Source organism: Doryrhamphus excisus, chromosome 12 (assembly GCF_030265055.1).
Source record: "Doryrhamphus excisus isolate RoL2022-K1 chromosome 12, RoL_Dexc_1.0, whole genome shotgun sequence".
NCBI lineage: Eukaryota > Metazoa > Chordata > Actinopteri > Syngnathiformes > Syngnathidae > Doryrhamphus > Doryrhamphus excisus.
This window is the reverse complement of record NC_080477.1, coordinates 15,681,011-15,703,890: the sequence shown is the minus strand read 5'-3', so window position 1 is coordinate 15,703,890 and position 22,880 is coordinate 15,681,011. Positions and strand designations below refer to the sequence as shown.

The following is a 22,880-nucleotide window of genomic DNA, read 5'->3' as shown; positions in this document are numbered from 1 at the left end:
CACAGAATGAAAATTGAGCCATCAAAAAAAAATGAAGTCGGACCCAGTGAGAGAGAAAGGGACGGACAAAAAGACACGACAGACAGATCCCAGGAGCGTCTTGTAATTATCCCCATGGTCGAGTTGCCTCCAGCAGGGCTCAGCGACAGACCCTGACACCCCCCCCACACAACCCCCTATCATCCTTCTATAACCCCCTCGCTTTGCTAATTTCATCCCAGGGATTAGCCCCCTGCTTGCTTGTCTACCTTGCAATATTTCTCAGGTTGCAATAGTGAAATATGGCCTCCTTTTACTCCATCCCTTGCTTCCTCCTCTGTGGAGGGTTAAACAAGGAGACGAGGTTAGGGGGAGAGAAACAAGTGCGGGGAGTCCCACACTGCACCTGCAGGGCAACAAAAGCTGTTTTCTTTATGCATAAGACAGGAGGAAGTGGGGGGGGGGGGGGGGGTACTGTCATATATCCCCTGATAGTCTTTTGTTGAGCTGTCTCTCTTGTGTCCTGTCTCTTTAATTCTTGGCTGCTTTGGTCCTTGGTACTGAAAAATAAGCAATAAGTCATGAATTACTGTAGTAATAAATATAACATATACATACAGTATAGTAGTGGTATTATCGTAGTATGTGTCCATGCATACAATGACCTGCATGGTGTCTCCCCTCCATCACTCCAGCCTCTCATTACAGCAGCACAATCCCAGCCTGTCACGTAATTAAAGGCAAAGTTATAAATGACCAGCAGGCCAAAAGCCATATTTCACAGGTGGCCATCTATTTATTTATCATTTTTCACCTTTCAAATGTGTTTTTTATGCAAATGAGCGCCAGGACACTTTTCAATTAACTTTGGGGACCCAGTCACTCTATAAGTACCACAGAAGCTTGTTATTAAAAATTGAGTATTTTTTGTTAGCCGCCATACATTAATCCTGTGCATCAATGAAATTGTTGGAGTTAATTTATGTACTGTATTTCTCTTCACTTAACAACATGGCAATTGCTTTTTTGTAAATAATATTCTGCTATGTTCATTCTCTGGTGCCTCAACACTGTCTCTTGCTCTCTCACTCTTTCCCTCTCTCTCTCGCTCTCTCTCTTAACACGCCTACACTCAGACAGCAGGGCCATTTAATGGGATATTATATGCAATGCAAGCAAGCAATTGGCAGCCAGGTAGTCCGCTATGGTCCTTTTTATGGCAACAGACTGCAAGTGTCCCCCTCATTTTCTCCCTAATAGACCCCCAGTGTGAAAGCAAAGCGTCAGCAACAAAATCACTTCAAGGGAGACACAAAGAGCAGGAAACGCAACTATCTGGCAACGCTATCTGCGGCTAAAGAAAGTTAGCTCAAGTTAGGCCACGACCTCAGACTTATTTTACATTTGAAAACAAATGGGCTACACACTGGATGAGTGGTTAGCATGCAGGCCCCACAGTTAGTAGACCCAAGTTCAATTCCACCCTCGGCCATCTCTGTGTCATCTGTGCGCCATCTTGTTGAGTCTTTGTAGCAAAATGGAGCGCTAGGTATGATCTCTTCCTTCTGTGAATGTCACTGAGTTAGTCATTAACGTTAGTAAAAACTAGTAAAAACGTGCAGAGAAAATACGTTTTAGTTGTGTTTTAAATCATCAAAATATGGAAAAATACTGCAACTATTACATGTTAACATCGGTGTACGTGTTAATGCATGATCACAGCATAGTATATCAAACCATGCTAGGTTTTTTAAGAGGGCTTTATAGTCGAAATAGGTGTATCCCAACGACGTGTATTGTTAGCTAGCTCATATTAACTTATTTCCCCGTGTTATAATGCACAGAAAAGGGAAAGAAATATGTGTTCATGTTTCACATATGGATGGAGAATGATGGGCAAAATTCCCCCAAAAGTGCAGTTCCCCTTTAAGAATGAACCCCTTCTGTTTGTACAGTCAAACCTATGCTAAATTTAGTCCTGTTTTCTTTTAAATGCAATTTTGGTGTCAAAACAATCTTTACATTTGATATCGATATGAGCCCATCTGGTTGATGTATTTTAAGGCAAAATAAAGTTTGTAACTTTGCTGTGATAAAAAAAATGCATATTACTTGTATTTGTATTTGTATTACAACATTGCTAAACTGACTTTTGAGGGTACTCTGTATTATTTTCCTGTCTGAATCACTGCTCTGTCTTAAATATAAAATACATATGAAAAAAATAATCCCTAATAACTTCCTCCTACGCCATGCCCAATGTGCTTACCATTTTGATGTGTGTGTGTGTGTGTGTGTGTGTGTATGCAGCTGTGCCCTCTCCCTGGTGCGTAAAAAACATTCATTAATTGAATTCCCTCTAATTTTCCCCGTCAGCTTCGCCTTGCTAAGCGAATCGCCCGCCTGCCACGCGCACCACGCCACACTTCAGGTGTGCTGGATAATGGAGGATGACATTTGTGTCCCATCATGCCTCGGGGGCAACATGTGATACATGGCTTCCCTCTATGAAGGTTAAACTGAACTAACCTGCCTTTGGTGTTTCATTACCCACTTGTTAAATACTCTTTTGGTAATAAAATGATTTTTTTTTTTAAATGTTCCAGTGTGTTAAGTGTAAGATAGCGACAAGCATGACAATGAAACCGCCATTACTCTCAACCAAACGACCTGAGCCATCATTATATATAAAGCAGCAACCACATTTCACATTCAGCATCATCTGTGTCCTTAAACAAATGTAAATATATCGACTAAAATGAATGCTCCTCACTGTTTTAACACCCCAAGTTAAGTACTGCGGCTATAGCAACGCCACATAAAATATTATATTCCAGCCATTAACGGAACTACAAGCCTCGCTTTGGCCAATATGGCTCCACGGCGACTTAGCAAATCATCATACCTGGTGTCATTTTGGCTGTAAAACCAGATATAAAGGGGCTTCACAACTGTTCTCCAAAACCTAATAAAGCACTTTCACAAGGCCACAGTAAGGACACGGGAATGGGTCATGGGAAGCAAGCATTTACCAAAAAACAAAGTACTTTGGAATGGATGTATAGAATATACTGTAAATAGTGTTTTCTATACATTTGTCTACAATTTTTTGGACTTGATTTGTTTCTAAGATAAAAGTGGTTAGATCTCACTTATTTTGATACTTAAAACATTACCACTCGGTGGGTGCACTCAGGGGCTAGGGGGGTCGGGGCCAGGTGGGTTGACTGGCGGGGTTGGTGGTGTGCTTCAGCAATGTCCTGGGGTTTTTGCTGGGGTGTCCGATGTTCCCACTCTTCTTTTGTTGTTTTGTCTTATGTAAGATTCTGTGATTATATGTGTGGGAAAAAAAATCACATATTGAATTGCTAACTGCTATGGCGTGGAGAAGGGGTAGGATTTAATAAGCTTTGCTTCTTCCTGCTCCTTTTCAGACATGTGTAGTAATGAGGTGTTGTGTGTGTGCGTGTATGTATGTATATATATATATATATATATATATATATATATATATATATATATATATATATATATATATATATATATATATATATATATATATATATATATGTAGATATGTGTGTATATGTAGATATGTGTGTATGTATGTGTATATGTACATATATACATATATATATATATATATATATATATATATATAGATATTGTAAGTGTATTGTATTGTAAGTGTATATGTGAGAAAGAATAATGTAACATAGTATGCATGTCTGAAATAAATTAAGAAAAGAAAACAATGTTCCCTTTTTCAGTGTCTGAACGACGCTTTTTGGTTTGCATAGCTCTATATACAATATTTGCATCATCCACAATAACTCATAATGTGAGTAATAGTGACCAATCCAGTAAGCCTTTGTTCAGTCAATTGAGAGGGTTGTTGACCTCACTCAGGCCAGAGCAGTCCAGTCTCTGTGATATATGATGGTGGTCCACTCGGCTCTGCTCCGCTGGACCCTGTCCAACACCTGTTCTCCCATCAGGGGATGCTGTGTTGCCGTGGCAAGGCTACGCCAGCACACAGATTGGTACTGCCCAGTTGGGTCAGTGGAGAGGATGAAGTATGAGGTCCTACTGCTACAAAATGTATACTTTCATTTGGAAGGAAGATCACTGTGGAACAGGAGATCACCTTGATAATCATTGTAGGTTAATTTGATGTCTTGGTTTAAGTATTTGTAAATTACAGTTTTACAGTACAGCAAGCGTACTATAGTCAACAACATTACAGTATAGTGAAAATTATTCTGCTGTCTCCTTTATGTCCAGTAGAGGGCGACATATATCTATAAATTCAGGCGACTGTAATGCGCTTAAATGGATCCGTTGATACTTATTTAGTCTAGAATTATCTAAACATTGTATGGAAACGAAAAATAATTATAACAAATTCATTAATAAAGCACAATCTAAGTGCTAAATATAAATCATCTACTTTCTTACTTCTCAACAGTTCCATCAAATAGTGATACATAGTATAACATAATCATTTTAGTCCTGCTCATTATTTTTTAAAGAATAAGAAAGATGATGCACGTGTAGCTAACTGTGTTTTGATTTGTAGCGTGTTGGACCGTACCAACATGGCCGACAAAGGAAGAGGGGAGGTCCTGTCCTCGTGCAGAGATCAAACCAAAAGTGATGACACGCGCGACCCTCACTTGCTCTGTGGTGGGTGAGATGGAGGCAGCCGGCTGAAGAAACGACTTTTCTTCACAATTTATATGAACCTTTGGCCTCCTGGGTCGGTAAGGTGAGACTTTTTAGTCAAATGTTTTGGATTTATGATTGTAATTCGGTCAGGTAGAACACATTTAACCGTCATTGGCTTAACTACGAGGCTGATGATGCTGAGTCTCGCGCAGACTGGAAATAATCAATACTGGGGGCCTGTATACTAAAACAAAACTAATATAAATAATAATTTTCTCGTGTTTATAGCCTCCTTAAAACGTTCTAAACAAACAGTATAGATTTATGTAGTATTACATCTTGCCCTTTTTCCAAAACATGGACACTTCCTGTTTACTTTTTATACAATTAAGTGACCTATTTACAAAACACACATTTTGTTATTGGATTTGTAAGCTAGACAGATAGACATGAATGCTTTTTAAACAATTTCAGTTATGCCAGGTGTGTCCAAAGTTTGGTCATTTTTTACCCATGGTAGATTTAATTGATATTTAAAGTTGCAGTGTTACAAGAAAACGTTGAGATATTACATGTTAAGATATCAAACTAAAACTTAATATTTGTGTTACCCAACTGCGTTATATATTGAATTGGTTTTAGTATGCTGAATAAACACGTTATGTTATTATGTTGTGTTATTGTATTCCTCTGACAACCTCTTATTGTGTAAAGAACATTTTGTAGCGGTGCAGTGCAGTGAAAAGGCTCAGTGTGTAAACTCACAGTGCGTTCATGTACTAACACATAAAAAAAAAGCCTTGCATGCTGTGAGTCGTGATGACAGGGAACGTACTGAATGTGTCGAGGCACATCCAGATTATCTGGACTGTGTAGACAAGACATGTTCCCTCTGAGTTATGCAAGAAAAAGAGAGCAAAGAATAAACATCTCAAGGATGTGGGGGTATGATAGCAAAACAACAGGCTGAGCTGTTTGTTGTCATATTGTAATTGTTTAATTGTGCAGCCCGCTGTGTGCATGGGGGTGTCCAGTCCATCCCTGGGCCAGTTGGCTGTGCGTGGCCATCGATCCGATGTCTGTTGAGCAAACTGTGAATGAGCATGTTTCTTGTGGGGTCAGAGGTCATCACCGGGCACATGCAAAGCTCCGCTTGTGTGTGCGTGACATGTCTTTGCATGTGTTTGACCGCGGGTCAGTGCTCATGTAGCAACTGCAAAGCTGCCATTGTTTTGGCTCTGCTGTGTGAAGCTACACTGAACAGATGACACATGCACACACGCATTCGGTCTCTTTTTAAATGAATACACAACATGTGTTTGTGTGTGTCTGATTGGTGTGTGTAACATGATCTGCTCTCCAAGGTGCTGGGGTGGAGGATGGATGGAAGCTGCAATCCCGCTTGTCACACTGCAAAGAAGGAAAGAATAGCAGCCACACAGTATGTGTGTGTGTGTGTGTGTGTGTGTGTGCACGGCTGGTATGCGGGCCTGACTAGAGAAAGAGCCTGGGGATCTTATCTGACCTCTCTCAGATGACCTCTCACCCCTCTCACAAGCCCTTTGTGTCCACTGAGCTCAAGCCCATGGGAGAGCGTCTGTGTGAATGTGTGTGTGTGTGTGTGTGTGTGTATTAGAGGTAAAGGCTGCTTCAAAGTCTTGCTTAAACTTTGTTATCTCGACTGACCTTCGACCCTATGTAGCTCTGTCCATGTAGGTTTGGATATATTTTTTTTGACAATTTTCATGTCATTAATTGTGAAAAAATACATTTCTCCTTAATTGTTGCTAATGTTCCTTAAGAGCTACAAAAAAAGTAGGCAGTCTGTGTCTGTGACAGGGTTCCTAACTCCAGGTTTTGTGTTTGTGTGTTTAGAATGTGGTGTTGGTGGTGGTGGGAAGGCAGGACCAAGGGGTCATAAAACACCACAATAGTGTCTCTCTCCCCAGGGTGAAAGAGAGACACAGAAAGAGAAGAAATGGGAAAGGGGGGAGTAGGGCGCCTTAGGGATGAAAGGATCTCCCACTTCCACGTCACGCAGTAGGGACGCAGGGGGGGGAGATGCAAATAGAAAAGATCAACAAAGGTTCTGTAAAAGATTTAACCTTCACTAGGTCTTTTTTCCCCAAAAAGCAGCTAAACGTGACTAAAACAGTTTATCATACGCCAAGTAGCTGCTAAAAAACAAAACTTGATACAACAAAATGTAATATCCAAGTGTCTTTACACTGACACTTTGTTGTTGTGATTGTTATGTTGATTGACTAAAAGGTCCCAGTTTGTAGTCAGAAGGACATCTCCCTTCGCTTTCATCTGGTGTCTCCCTCTGCTCCCCAAGGTTGTAAACGTCAGTCTGGTCTTAGTTGGAAGGTGTGATTGCTTCCTCTCCCTTCTCGCAGGCCATGTTATGACGGGCCTTCCTCCTTCTTCTGTACCCATACAAAGCAGTGCGAGGTAATGTCTGTATTGTGAAGGTCTTACGTATGCAAGTCTGGAAGCAGAAGGCGGCTGTCAAAGTGTGTGTGTGTCTCAAATAGCATTTCAGGGGAAGAATATAGAATCGCAAGGAATTACATTGGAATTACATACACCCAATATTGAATTTACAGCAATCCTTCCTTTGTCGCAGTTAATCCACTCCAGGCCCGGTTATTATAAGTGAAATTATCTTATTATACATCGAATATTTTTATAGCTATAGCATAGAAGACCTGCTTACAAACTTTATGTGTGTTAACATTATTAGAAGTCTGCTGACATGAAATAACACCTCTATAATCGCCTTTACATTCATATTAGCCAATATAGCGGACATAATAACAGTAAGTATGTCATTTAAAACATAAATAATGACTTGTGCTTATGTGTGTGTTGCTATAAATGAGTGGTGGGTGGACAAGAAATCGGGGGGGTTCAGATTTGAGTTTTAGCTTGTCATGGGTTACGGCCACAAGAGTGCCCCATGTTTTTATTAGGGATTATTGGGCTTGATGTAATATACAGTAAATTCCTTTAGACCTAAGTCACTCATTTTGGACCACTTGTTGCAAAAGGAGCAGCCTCGACAATGGGTGAAAGAAGAATGTGAGAAAATAATTTATACAATACATATATTAGAAGTAAGAAGTCAAAGAAGTAAATCTAGAATGTGTCCAAATTGTGTGTGCACTGTTACTGATTATTCTCTGCCACTGTGTTCCAATGCAGCAAAGCAATGAGTGAATATACACTGTCAGTTTTACAGTCAACATTTTGAAGGAGTGTTTTCTTCACTGAGGCTGTAGTCAACCAGAGTGACATGCTGGGAGAGAGAAAAACAAAGAGGGAGTAGCGTCTAGGTCAGGGTGTCCTTACTCTGTCAGTGCAGCTGATTTTATGGCATGCTGTCTGGACAGATGCCTCCATTAGTTACTGCTGTTGTGTGTATGTGAGGATGTGTTTTAGGATTTGAAAGTTTGAGCTCGGTCATCTGTTTATCGGTTTATGAATCAATACTACTGGGATGCATTGTTTTCTTTGCTTGAAAACATTTTGTAAAACGTTTAGATTATTGTGTATTTTAGTGCAGCATTTCCCAGTCTTAAGTCTTTTACTATGCTGCCAGTTGTGATGATAGAATGAGTAAAATGCACGATTTCTGCGCAAATGATTAGATTCATATTCATAAGCAATAGCTTCATGTTTGTTGTGTTCTTAATCATAACTTTATGGGACAGGTCAGCGTTGAAGTGCTTTGTCAGACTTTCTCATCAAATCCTGTTGTAAAGTTGAGCTTTACAGATGCCATGTCTGCTCTGCTGGAGGTAAAAACATCTACTACAACTTGCGGTGTTATTCATACATACTTAACTGTTTGAGTTTTATCTATTTGATGTGTTGCATGTGGTAACAGGTCATTTACCATGTTCATTTCAGGTGGAAGCAAACCGTTAAGTCGTAGTTGGATCAAGCCCTAATTGATTGTCATATTGATGTGTCCAAAGACTTTTGCCACCATGTTCACCATGAACTGAACTCGTATGAACAAATAAATATTTCTTGCATTTCTAACAGAAGGTAAATGTTTTTTTGTTTTTTTTTTTACCAGAACACTAATGGGGAACTCATATGCGGGCCAGCTGCGTACCACACGCTTTGAGGAGGTCCTTCACAACTCCATTGAAGCATCGCTGAGATCCAACATTGTCGTGCCGCGACCCGTCTTCTCCCAACTCTACCTGGAGGCTGAGCAGCCACTTGCGCACAATGGTAAGTCCATTCCCCACAAAATGAGTATGAAAGCTGAGAAGCCCTTGAGAATGACAGTTCTGGTTATTGCATCACAGCATATCATTGAAATTCATAAATACCATGCTGAGGTACCTTCAAGTGTTGAGAACAGTATAACAATATTTTGGAACAGTGTTGGGAAAAACAAGTGATCACGTTACGGAATTAACCATGATAAGCTATCTTATTTTTAACACAGAAATTTTGATCATCATTAAGGAAATGCATAAGGAAGTGAAATATTATATTGTATTGATTTGTAAATTGCTCTTATTGTCACATTTGCCTGCTGCAGTTAATGCTGTTCACATCATTTTTATGCTAAAGTTTCAAAGAAGCTCTCATTATACTTAAGTGGCACTGGCCTTTTTCCTCTACACGTCTATTAACAGGCCGTACAGAGAATGATGATGAGGATGATGAAGATGGCTCAGAAACAAACAGTCCTCCAATACTCTATCAGATGAAATCCCCACCAGAGGGCTGCTGTACCACAGATGGTTTGTGCACAGAAGTAGCAATTTGACTAAAATGCGGTCTTTTGCAAAGCTTCTCTTTCTGAAATTTTATTGCATAATGGCACCTCCAAATTAAGTATTCTCTTTCCCTGCAGGTTTCTGTCAGGCAGGCAGGGATTTGCGTCTGTCATCACTGGCATCAGACACCTTGGATGTGCCCCCTGGGTTCATGCTGGTTGGGCTTAAGTCCCCCTCCCTCCCTGACAGCCTGCTGGTGTGCGCTGTTGACCATCGCTTCCTGCCGGATGAACGAGGTCACAACGCTCTGCTGGGTGAGGCAGGAGGCTTTACACAGCAAACTTTGCTGATGTGCTTTCCCATCCATAAAGGCTGTTAGAAAGCCATCATTATCCTTGTTTTGTGTGTGTGTGCTGCTCTGCAGGCTTCTCCGGGAATTGCATGGGCTGTGGTGAAAAGGGCTTCCGCTACTTCACAGATTTTTCCAACCACATTAACCTGAAACTCAGCACCCAGCCAAAGAAACAGAAGCACTTAAAGTACCATCTGTACCGAAATAACCAAGGTGTGCTGGTTAAAGGAGCTCCCATCTGTTGGAGGGGACACGGTAAGGACATTGACTCAGCAACAGTTTATATAAAAACGCCCACGTTTTTACATGTTTTTCCACACATACACACAAGCATGCTAATATAGTTATCCAAATATGTATGTTGCATTTCAGATGGCAGGATAAGACAAATAGGTCCCAGTATCTCAGTGGGTCATGCGACATCAGATGAACAGTCACCGAACTTGCCATTGACGCACACGTTGCATACACCTAGCAACTACTCAGGTGACACACACAGAAATAGTCCCATTCACTTGTGTTCTTTTCCTTTATCCTTGGAAAACCACATGATGTTGACTGGCATCTTAATCCTTTCTTGGACACTTAAATCATTGTATTTATAATTAGAGTGGTATATCATTATAATATCACTATATTTGTGTCTTGAATTGAAGTTACCAGATAGTGATCCTTAACCTTGTAAAGACTAAACTGACAGTATGACTATGTGCTGAGTTATATTCCATTTATTTTTTCATGTGCAACAGCTTCTCATGCAAATGGTCTGCCTCAAATCGCCGATTCCGCCCAGCCACTGACAAATGGCCATCATGCTATTCCTCCCATCACTCAGGCAGTGATAAATCACTCAGGACCAGGGAGGCCGTCCACTATAGGTACTGTATGAATACACTAAAAAACTATGTGTGCAAGTGAAAATTTTAATTTGAGTCATGTAATGGTGATGGTTTAATTTGATTTGAACATGCATCAGGTTACAATTGAATACATCACATAAATCAATTCACATTTCCACATGTCCAAAAGGAGTAGGAAGAAGCAATTCTTATTAAATTATACCCCCCTGTTACTTTTACAATCTGTTACTGTTACATTGGTTCACTTTTTGTGATTTTAGAAATAAGGAGTTTGTATGTTCTCTACAGGCGGCATTATGGATTATCCTCACTGATCTTTTTTGCAGTACATTTAGCGAGTGAAGATTGCGTTTGTAGTTATTACGCCATATCTCCACACAATAAGTTAGATATGGTAGAACCAGAGAGCAATAAAGAATGTGGAATGATTTATGATTGAGAACGTATTTTGCTTTGTTCAATATTTAAATATTTCTTAAATATTTCATGCATCTATGTCAATTTTGGCAGAAACCCTATTTCGCAATATGATATAATTGACAAAACTCTGCAAAGGCTCTTGCAATTTAGAATATTACATTCGAAAGTGCATCCTGTATCATATGCCTCTAAGTGTAGCCATTGTGTCTGTTGTCCTTAAGCCCCCTGGGATTGTTCACACCTCTGAAAGGGAGAGCAGCCCCCTATGTTATAACACCACTGCCATTGGGAGGCAGGCGGTTGCATTGTCTTGGAGGATGTCTTTTGTCTGCCTGATTTCATTTGCCAACACTTGAGGCACTAAAAGCTTCCCTCTCGCTTTCTTCTTTCCCCTTCGCTCAGTGGCCTCCATAAAGCAGGGTTGTAAAATTCTCTCATCTTTTTTCCTACTTTCTCACTGAATGAAAAAAGGCTTCCTTCCTGTCAATGTTCTTTTAATAGGTGGAGGAAGAGACAGGTTAATGCATAAAATGCAACCACTGTATATCTTTCAGAAAAAAAATGCAGTTGTTATTGTGTCCGTGTCAATGAAATTCTCAAGCAAACTATTATTTCATCTCCTAATATTAGCATCGGAGTTGAGATCTTTAAGCAGGAGAATAAGATGTTTACCTTTAAAATGAACTCTTATGCAGTAAAGACATTTCTCTATACTATCCAGGGACACAGACAAATGCTGGACCCCCCAAAAAGAGGCACAAGGGCTGGTCTCCTGAATCAGCATCCAATGGAGTGTTAGAGAACACAGTAAAGATGCCACCATCTTCATCTACCCTATCATCATCGACAGTGCACCCTGTCACCACATCTGGAGCCAGATTAGGTAAAACAAATAAGGGAGAGGTGTGATGTGTGTGTATTTATTTTAGAGTGATACAGTATATTTTCATGTATACATATAAATATGATAAATATATCTGCTTTGTGCAGATACCGCCCAGAGGTCCTTGACTACACTTTCTCCCTCTGGATTGTCCGTAGCTGTGCCTGATCAGCTGTTACACACGTGTGGACTACAACCTGTCATCTTCAAAGGTCAAACATAGATTTATATTAACATAGTATGATGCCTTTCATTATTACATTTGCCTTTTGTGTTTTTAAATGAATTTTGTGAAATGTCACGTATGCCTATTCTCGGGGATACAGGTCACGGTCCTCTGCCTCGGCTGACTGGTAATGTCAGCGAAGTGCTGGTCAGTTCTCTGCTCCAGAGCTGTTATCTGAGCTCTCAGACCCTCCCCAGAGTCTACCAGCACTATGGACCCTCACCCATTCAGCCACTGTCAACCGAGATGCAGATTCTACTCACTGTCTACTACCTTGTTCAGCTCGGTGAGTCATGTATCAAAGTTTAATAACTCACAGCTCAGCCGGACTGCAGCAATGAAAGTGATTTATGGCTCAGTGTCGTAGGTGTTACTCCCAATGGCCAATAGGTGGGGAGCAAGCACTGTGTCACATAGAAATCCACATTCAATACTAATTAAATGTGCCTGAATAATATTATATCAGTGAGCATGCCGCCATGTTTTTTATACTCCTGTTTTCCACATTTTTCCTCCACACTTATGATTTCTGTCTTTCTCACCCACATTTCCAAGGCCCAGACCAAGTGCCCCTGATTGAGGACTTGGAGCAGATATTCATGAGGTCATGGAGGGAGTCCCACCTCAGTGAAATCAGACAGAACCAACAACCTCAAACACCGGGCTCCCAAGGGAGGCACTATGGCATTGAGGTTCATTTCTGTATATAGTGTAATAACAATATTTCCACAGATAGTGTAGTACAGGATTTTCAGACTTACAATGTAACTACTATATATCCTCATATAGTACAGTAGTCCAGCAATTTCAGGGGATTACCATAATTTACCATTAATTTAATGTACCATAAATATGTTGTTTTAAGAAATGGTACAGATAATGAAGACACTAATAAGTGACTTGCATGCTTTTCTTGGCTTTCCAGACACCGCCTACTCTTCCTGGGCTCCCTCAAAATCTCGGCTTACCTCACCAACAGCCACTGACCCCGAGCCAGCTTCCTTGGCTCGCCCAGCTGGCCGCGTCGTCCTGTGGAGAAGGAGTGGTGGTGTTGGGGGAGCAATTGGGATCTTTGGCTCAAGGACTTCAGCTGATGTTTAGCAAGTTAATGGAAGGAGGGTTCCAGAACACAAACTATGCAGTCGTCATTGTCACAGCTTCTGGGCAAGAGACACAGTCTTGTGTGGTAGTCACAGGTGGGAGTTGTGTTTATATCATACAAATCATTTTTTCAAAGAAAAAAAAGGGAATAAGTGTATTTGTCTGTGTCATTGATGCAGGTAAACACCAGTGTCGGGCCTTGGCTGAGAGTATGTTCTCTCCGAGTGAGGGCTTGAGAGAAATCAACCACCAGCTTTCCTCTGGTGAAGCCCAGGAACTCATCCAGTTTTGTAATTCCTTAGGACAAGGTGAGTTTGTTCTGCATTGGAATCTATCTCCGTTCTCTATCTCTAATCTCTGTTGGGTTTGTCTTGTGCTTGTTCTGTGCTGTTCCAATTTGTTACATCCTGATTACATGCATTGTGGTTTAAGCAGAAGAGCCGAAGTGAACGCTAGCTCCTAACCACTTGTGTGTTCCTGTTTCTCAGATGGTGATATGGATTCCCTACTGGACAGTGCAACATTAGACAGCAATGAACCATCTCCCTTATCCAGCAGTCAGGAATCAACTGAAGACAAGAATGTGAAAAACACACCAAGTCCAAAGGACTCGCGCAGCCCTAAAGAAAGAGTTCTGACTTCTAAAGAAACCTGTTCAGGTAATTTATTTGCATCTATTTTTGACACAAATAATCTTGACTGTATTCAACTTTTGAACACTTTCAACCTAATATATGAATGCCTGTGTGTATGTACTGTATGTGCATATAGAGTACTCCGTGGAGTGGCGTGAGGTCCGGCCCATCCAGTTAGCAGTGGCCAGAAAGCTGCTGTCTCATGTTTGTGCCATAGCAGATTCCAGCACACAGAACCTGGACCTAGTGTCCTTTGACAGGGTCAGCTTCCTCATTCTGGTCCCTCCGTCTGAGGTCACGTTTCAACAGACTGTTCTCCATCTCTGGAGCTCTGGTTAGTTACATGTCACTACACATTTAGCATCATCCCTGTTTTAGCTACAATCGTATTTGGATCTTGACTTGTACCCCTGCATTTAAGGTGTTCTTCAGGAACTTGGGAGTCTAGACCAAGAGTGTGGGTCTCAGCGAGATGCAGAACGCTTTGTGGTTAAAATGGATCAAAGCGCTCAAGTGCAAATTGACAGCCTTATCCAAGAAGCACACAGCAACTCTTACACACTTTACATCCTGGTCCATGACCATGCCCACTGGGACATCAGCAGGTGTGTGATTAAAGCCAAATTTTACCTAGTTACGTACAATACTCGTTTTTTTTAACAAAGCAGTCTCATTGTATTTGTGTCTGCCCCTCAGTGCCGCCTACCGGAACTCAGACTCTGGCTTGGGCCTGGTGGACCAGTTACTCAACTCCAGACAGATTAGAGATGCTCCCAATATCCTGATTCTCCATGTCACGTCCTTTCCCTTCGCTCTGCAGACACAATTCACACGGATTAGCCCTTACAACGAGATCCACTGGCCCTCCTCATTCAGTAATGTAAGATTTGATCCTCTGTGTGCTAGAACATACAACAGCAGTGCATATTAAATTTTTTTGCGTGTGTTTGGATAGGATGTGGACCTTTATCATGAAAGAACACGCTACTTTGGTGTGTCAGAGCTTTTAGAGTCAACTAGCTCAGGGAGCAGTCTGCCTTTGATGCGATATGATTCTTCTTTTGAGAGCATGGCATCTGCCCTAGAGGAAAGGTAGTTTACACAAGTCAATAAAGAGTTATGTGGCATGTTGCACATAATAGCAATAACCATTTTTCTGTCCAGGTTTCCAAAACTGCACAGTGCTGTGATCCGCACCACAGTTCTCATCCACCACTACTGTCTAGCTCTGATGGCTGTGTCTGGAAGAATCAGCGGCTCGCATAATCTCCACAAACACACATCAGTGGAGACGCTGGGCATCGTGCAGTCACTGCTTAGTGCCGCCCAGCAATGCCCCGCCCACCACGGTCACATGGTCCTGCTGCGAATACCGTCTTTGGCTCTGGCAGCATGGGCACATCGACGGCTGTCCAGAGTCAGGAGGCAGCTCGGTCTTGAGGACAAATTTGAGATCATACTGGGGAATCCAGGCCAGCCTCTAAACATTGGGCAGAGCTTTATTGATCAGATCAAGGTATGCAAAAGGTCACCAACTCCATATTTGTCTTCTGTTTTAGCTCCTGTAGTCGTCATGGCCAGGTGTCCCGATACTTTTGTTTCCATAGCATATAATTTTCATCATCATGCTATAGCTTTTGTGAAAAACGTATAACTACAGCAAGGTTTTCATGTAGATATGGCTAAAAATCCAAGAAGCTGATTGGGTTCCTCGAACGTACCTGGAGCTTGAGGCCCTTCCCTGCATCTTAATCCTGTCAGGAGCTGAACCTCTGGGAGAATCACTTCCCAGGTCACCGTCAAAACCAGTACACCCACTGCATTTCCTCTGAATTTCTAAAAAATACCACGTTCAGTCTTGGACTCTGTTCTTCCTACAGGTCACTGAAGTACTGTGACCTTCGAGTGATAAGCTGCTCTTATCTGCAACGTACTACCCTTGAACAAGAATTGGGACTAGCAGCCTACCTGCTGAAGGCGGAGTCTCGGTCCCCGCACAACCCCGGGCCAGGAAGTGACCTGCTGGAGAGTGATGCAGAAAAACTCAGCAGCACCGACAATGAGGAAGAGGAGGGGCAGGATAACGGTAGTCAGTGACTTTTATTAACTATTTTAGTTTGATGATTTATTCAATAAAGAGTGAGTGTATTGATGCTCTTTCCTTTCTTTCTAGAAAACTCCCCTCTGTCCTCCAACCAGCCACCCCAGTCAAGCCCAGGTATAGGAGCAAAAGATACATTCCCTACCCAGAGCAGCATGTCTCCAAAAGCCCCAAAGAGCACAAAGGCCAGCACCCCGTCGCCTTCACGAGCGCAGACTCAGCTTCCTCACCAGTTCTCTTCTCAAGCATTTTTATATCCTCAACCCTCGCTTCACCACCCAAGCCAGTCTCAATCTCAGACTTATACACAGGCACAACAAATTCCAAGTCAGAACCAGCCAGTACCCCAAACACACTTTACACAACCTTACATTCACCAAGTACCCCACCCACAACCCCAACAACCACTTCCCCCTACTCAGCCTCGTCGCCACCCTTCCAAATCCACCTCCTCTGGCTCCTTGTCGCCCCGATCCTCCTCTCCACATTTGAGCTGCTCTTGGGCACGGGGAGTGAGTCGCCCACCTTCAGTGCTCCTCCCCCGCTCACTTTATGATATCATCACAGCCAACGACGGAAGTGGGCTTCCACGATGTACTTCCTTCTTGCCGCATATGTCTGTAGCATGGGCCAGTAGCTTCAGGTGAGATTAGCTTCAGGAGTACCAGATTATGGTACAAAGTTTATGTTAAATGTTATATTCTAAGGCAGAACAATAACACTCCGCTGATTTAGAAACATTATTTTTTAGAATGGCACTCAGTGAAATGTAAGCCTCTGCCAAGGTTGAACAATTCTAATATATCAGCATCAAATCATACATCATGTGTTGTAAATTATTGGAATTATATATATATGTAATATTGGAATTATTACATATGTTCTACTGTATTTTGATAAATCTTTTGGTATGTTATCCTGTCCTATTTCCTATCCTATACTGTCAACATGCCCTGCTAAATTTTCATTATGTGTGGATGTCATCTGTGGTCAGGCCTTTGCTGAGTAAGATGATGACATGCACAGAACAGTCCCTATACTACCGTCAGTGGACCGTCCCCCGCTCTTACCACATGGACAGCAGCAATCGTACCGAAGGAAGGAGTGACAACTTTCACCCTCGCAGGCTGCTCCTCAGCGGACCCCCACAGGTACATCTTTCTCCTTATTTACAGACTAATTCATGCTGTATGTTTACCTTTTTGATATCGTTGGTTAGGTGGGTAAGACAGGTGCCTATCTTCATTTCCTGGGTATTCTGGCTCGGATGCTTATCAGGTTAATGGAGGTGGATATCTACAATGAAGAGGAAATCAACTTCAGTGAGTATAATGGAAATTACATGAAATGCCCAAATAAAGGATTATGTGAAAGAGGTTTTTATGTATGTGCTGTACTTTTAGATGCTGAAACAGATGGGGTGCAACACAGCCAATCCCATGCCCTCTGGCCCAACCCAGACATTATGAAGACATTGCCTTTTGACTACACAGTCCATGACCCAAAATATGATGACATCAGTTTAGTCTATTGCCCGAGCTACAAACCAGCTACTGATGGTAGGCATAGTGAGACAAATACAGTTGCACAAACAGACTTATTTGGTGCTTAATTTTAATAATCACATCTATAATATTTTTATGTTGACATGAAAAGCATGATGTTTTTGTGTTGCCTATCCAAGCTAATCCAGTGCGTCAGGAGGACGTGTGCTTGAGGAGGCGCACAACCAGGATCAAACTATCCAAGTATGCTGCCTTTAACACCTACCACCATTGTGAACATTGTCATCTGTACTTGGGCTTCAACCCTAGATACCAGGTCAGTAACATGCAGGTATACAATATGATTAATTACCCACAAATTGATTTTAATTTTGCAAACTGCTTTCAAGATGTATGAGTCCTCACTGCACGCCTTCACGTTCACCCATCTTCGGCTTGGAGAAGACATCCAGCTTTACTTCATCATCCCAAAGTCCAAAGAGCACTATTTTAGCTTCAGTCAACCAGGTGGTCAACTGGAGGGCATGCGGCTGCCTCTCACCACAGACCGGGTGAGTCAATGGTCGGCCAACATCAGCATGCTTGTTGAGTGATGTTGTTGCTCATTACCAATGTGCCACCCTGTTCACTTGCAATACACATTTGTATGCACTAGATGGTGCTGCAAGTGTATGTATTGTAGGCTCAGCGGTATCCCAAATTATACAATGCAATTCTATTCCACTGCAAATTACAATAATACACATGCAGTTAAATTAATACTTTTCTGAGTAGCATTTGTATTGGATTCTATTAGACTGTGCAAGTGGCCAGGCCTTGTCCTCTGCATGGAAGAAAAGGCAGATCAATGGAAACAGAAAACAGACCTTATCATTACAAACATTAACAAATGGAGGATTCATTGTGGTCCTCTAATAAATATGCAATCCTATTCTCAACTGTAATTTGATAAATATATATAAACTTTACATTATGTGAAGTATGTTGTGTTTTTTTACAATCAGAGCCCAGACTGCATCAAGAGTCCAATCTTCACTCCAACCACTGGTCGCCATGAGCATGGCCTTTTTAACCTGTACCATGCGATGGATGGAGTCTCACATCTCCATATCTTGGTGGTCAAAGAGTATGAAATGGCTGTCTACAAGAAGTATTGGCCCAACCATATCCTGCTGGTGCTGCCTGCTATCTTCAACGGAGCTGGGATAGGTGTGCATGTTATTACCATATTTGTGTTCAAACTTAGTTTATGGTGCATCATTTTTAAAACTGGTTCCCTTGCAGGTGCCGCACACTTCCTGATTAAAGAGCTCTCCTACCACAATCTGGAGCTGGAGCGCAGTCGCCGCCTTGAGGGAGGAGGCCCGGCAGGTGACGTCTGGCCCTTTATTATCCTGGCCGATGATTCGTGCGTGATGTGGAATGCGGTGGACCTCGACACTCGCATGTAAATGCAAACACGCTACTTTCATGTGTGAGAAATGCATCATGAGTGTTTGCTTTGGTACTTAACGATGCTTTTTTTTTGATGCTGCCAGTGGTCCAGTGGAGCACGCTGTGTCACTGAAACAGGTGTTGCAACACATGGAAGCCTGTCCAGACCTGGCCCACTATGGTCTTTGTGGGATGAGGAAGTGGAGCAGCCGGGGCCTCGCAGGTCAGCAATCTGAACTCCATGATTTGGTCACCCTTCCATCCATCCCTTTTCTATGCTGCTTATCCTCATTGGGGTTGCGGGGGCTATGCTGGAGCCTATATGATTTTGTCACACCATCATAAATTCAAGTTGATAATCTAGTATCATTTGGACTAAAAATACAGTCTGTTCTTTTGCATTCAGCTCCTAACCAGAAGGACCCTTTCTCCAGAGGTCACCTTCATGACTTCCTTCTTCTCAATATCGACCGGAGTCAGAACGTCCAGTACGACCAGAACCGCTTCACTTGTCATGATATCGACTTCACCCTGCGGCTACACAGCGCCGGGCTGCTCGTCTGCCGCTTTAACAACTTCAGTGTCATGAAGAAGCAGATCGCCATTGGGGGATACAGGACATTCATTATCAAGACAAAGGTAACTACATTCAAAATATGTGAACATACTATGTCAACACATGACTGGGCTTACAGTAGTAAGGCAATTAGTATTGAGGTATTCATCATCATTGAGCTCCATCTTCTCGTTGAAGGTTGAAGGTCATGGTTCGCCAGTAGCACCGGTTTTTAGCTGCTGATTTGCAGTCCTGATCACATTTGTTGTTCCATATGGTGATGTTATCAATCCATTTGTGTCTTAGTCTACCCCTTTCCCTTTATAGTTCCTTCGAGGAGTTGAGTTTGAAATAAGCAGTGTCTGATTATGTGACCAAAGAACATGTTCTTCCTTTCCATAATGTCCATCACAAGATTTCTCTGTTGCTTGTATGGGTTTGGTGTGGCAGAAACTTCAAACATCTCTGGGATGAACTAGAGCACACCCAATAGAAAGAAATGATGAGCCAACAGATCCTCTTTTCAACAGATGACAGATGTTCCCACGTCAGTGGGCCCCTCCCAGTACATCTGCGCCCCCGACAGCAAGCACCTTTTCTTGGCCACGCCAGCTCAACTCCTCCTAGAAAAATACCTCCAACACACCAGTCACAAGCTCTTTCCTCTCAGTACCAAGAACTACGAGCACCCCGTCCTGTCTGTGGACTGTTACCTCAACCTGGGCCCTGAGGTACTACCATGGTTGTGGTGTAGTTTATGATACAATTGCACCGTATCTCATATGTGGCACTTCTATTGCCCTGGCCCTGCAGGTGACAGTGTGTTTTGTGAGTTCAAGACCTCACTCCATCAACATCTGCACCACAGGCCTGCTCTTCAGTGGACTTCTTCTCTGTTTTGCTGACGCCTTTGTGACTCCCAGCTTCCTGAAGAACTTCACCTTCCTTAAAGGTACACGTACAAACCAAACACTGACTTGTGAAGCAGACATGTTTAGAAATATCTCGTAACACTGCTTGTTTGGCAAGTTAGTGAGGAAACTTAACGGATCACTTCTGCTTGTAGGTGCGACTCTGTGTGTGATCAGTGCTGATCGCAGCTCCTTGCGGCAGACGGTCGGCAGGCTGGAGCTGGAAGAGGAATGGCGGTTCAGGCTCAGCGATGAATTCCAGACCGCAAACGCCAAGGAGGATCGACCTCTGTTCTTCCTGACTGGAAAACATATATGACATTCAACAAACATGAACATGAAAACCACATGATTTCCTGCAAACATTGTGTTTACAAGAATGACACTGTATGCTCTGATTGGAAACTGTAATCATTTTCTTTTTGTGTGGTTGCAGTAATTTAGTGGAATTTTCTAAAAAGTATTGCACTCCAATGACAGAAAACTCTTGTATTTTTTGCTTTACTTGAAAAGCTTCATTATTTTTTATCTAAAAATATCTAACATTTTCACTGCAGTTTATCAGCGGCATGTTATTGGAGAATGATCCAACGATGAATGTTACATAGTGGTTAACTTTGTATGTGATTTGTTACTTGTGAGAACACAATGGAGGTGCACATGTGTGCAATGTCTTGTTGCAATATTATGCAGTGTTACTTTCTGCAGACCATTTCTAACCGTTGACACAATCATCCAATGTATGAGGGTAGCCGATTTTTGGCAACATGTTTTTAAGACTTGTGTGTTAATTATTTTAAGAATATTTTTTTTAATAGTACTTATCTACTGTTTGCATGAGAAAGTTGTTACTGCATCCCTTATTGGGGTGTAGATTTTTTTTACTTACATTTGATGAAAGATTTATACTGTAAATTGTCAGCATGTCACGTATGCCTATAATTGTGTAAATGTACAGAAATGTTTAACTTGTTCTACTGGTCTTGTATCATTAAGTTCCATGGAAGGTCATGTTAGTCTATTTGTCATGACCTTGACGAGACTGAGGGGTCTCCCTTATCCAAATGGCTGCCAAATTTAGTAGCAGAAGACTAAATTATGTGGCATGTCGCAAGGTGATAACCAAAGAAGAAGACAAAGAATTACTGGGTACAAGTAAGCTAAACTTCTTACCACCAGAGCAGTGGCGTTTTTTAATTAGAAGAAAATGGCGGCGCACCAACACTTGCTAGCCTAAACGACATACGGCAAGGCAGGTGTTGGTTTTCGTTACTTTCTTTTCCTCTTACAATGGTTTGCCGTTCAAACTTTTTACCGACATTCATGGTACAACTTTATTAGAGAATTGAATTGAGAATTGAAGAGTTATTTTAGCTCGACATAATGGTCAGGGAACTTTTTTTCCCAAACACGAGAATCACGCTTGTTGCTAATGATTAGAATGCTACTATAAACGAGACGTGGTTATTTATGGAGAATAGAATCACTGTTAATATAATATGGTAAACTACGTTACTCTAACCACTGATACTATGAAAATACATACATCCATCAGCATTCGCAGATTTCGTTTATTTGATTACAAGACTAAATAATGAGTTATTTGATGTACGTACTTTGATGTCACTATCTGTAGGGGAGAAAGTGTACTGCAGCTAAGAATCCAGCAGAGGGCAGTGTCTTCCTCATTTCCAGTAAGAAAATGTATGTATTTGCTGCCCGCACAGTCAGGAGATCGGAAGGACTGAGGTTCGAATCTCCGCTTTGGCATCTCTGTGTGGAGTTTGGTGCCCTGGAGCTCAGAGGCCGAACATGAAGGTGGTGCGTGGACGAACAGCATGTCCGAAATTGATGCACCTTTCCCGGTGAGCGAGCGCTGCTTCTGGCTCCAGCAACAGTTTGGTGGATATTTCACATTCATTTTCACAAAAAACAGTCCCATCTGAAATTCTGTGGACAGATGAAAATATTTTTTTCTTGCTGGGATTCACCAAATACAATTACATCTGCCTGAGCTTCTTTCATAAACGGGGTAGCAGAGCTTGGGGAGGGCAGAGAGTTTATATATAAGGAAGTCCGCCCCTCTGTGACATCACAAATGAACAGTTTTACCAAGCCTTTTGAAACCGAGCGTTTTGAGCCATCCCAAATGCACAAACATCATGAAATTAAACTATGCATGGAGTCTTCCATATGGCCTTACTTTATTTACTATGTCTCGTGTACAGTATGAGTGCATTTAGTAGCATTAGCAAATGTGTTTATGTGCAGACAGCAAGATGTCAAACAGATAACTGAAGATGCAGAGGAACCTTCTCAAGTTTCTCCCTAGTCGCCCATTCCCAGAGGGCACTCAGAGGTAAATTTAGTCTAAAATATTTGCTGCATGTTGAGCAAGCAGTGACTCCAAAACATTATTAAATCACAGGACTTGTCCACAAGCTCCCAGAGGAAGGTTTGCATCCGTCTTGCACAGATATCTTCTCATGACCTCAAACCAAGAA

At 41.9% G+C, this 22,880-nt stretch overlaps 2 protein-coding genes across 5 annotated transcripts in view; both read left to right on the top strand.

Moving 5' to 3' along the window:
- spata17 (spermatogenesis associated 17) overlaps positions 1–2,407 on the top strand; it is an 81,608-nt gene extending 79,201 nt beyond the window's left edge. The window contains exon 12 of the transcript XR_009132219.1: positions 2,356–2,407. The gene's annotated coding sequence lies outside the window, so the exon portion shown is untranslated. The remainder of the gene's footprint in view (positions 1–2,355) is intronic.
- A 2,218-nt stretch (positions 2,408–4,625) lies between these two features.
- greb1 (growth regulating estrogen receptor binding 1) lies at positions 4,626–20,901 on the top strand. Of its 4 annotated transcripts, none has more exons than XM_058089674.1 (34): positions 4,626–4,747; positions 8,735–8,895; positions 9,309–9,416; positions 9,530–9,706; positions 9,817–9,999; positions 10,117–10,230; positions 10,494–10,622; positions 11,746–11,907; positions 12,015–12,119; positions 12,234–12,419; positions 12,689–12,825; positions 13,059–13,329; positions 13,414–13,542; positions 13,723–13,893; positions 14,006–14,203; positions 14,291–14,474; positions 14,566–14,749; positions 14,825–14,961; positions 15,034–15,385; positions 15,546–15,661; positions 15,750–15,955; positions 16,043–16,613; positions 16,965–17,121; positions 17,190–17,292; positions 17,374–17,529; positions 17,655–17,791; positions 17,865–18,026; positions 18,480–18,684; positions 18,760–18,922; positions 19,014–19,132; positions 19,316–19,548; positions 19,996–20,196; positions 20,279–20,417; positions 20,532–20,901. In XM_058089674.1, the coding sequence occupies exons 1-34, from the start codon at positions 4,719–4,721 to the stop codon at positions 20,693–20,695; spliced, it is 5,949 nt and encodes a 1,982-aa protein (XP_057945657.1). In that variant the 5' UTR covers positions 4,626–4,718; the 3' UTR covers positions 20,696–20,901. The 4 variants fall into 4 exon arrangements, with proteins under 4 accessions (XP_057945657.1, XP_057945656.1, XP_057945659.1 ...); XM_058089673.1 differs by having other exon boundaries at positions 15,750–15,958; XM_058089675.1 differs by having other exon boundaries at positions 4,668–4,742; positions 15,750–15,958.
- Positions 20,902–22,880: the final 1,979 nt, after the last annotated feature.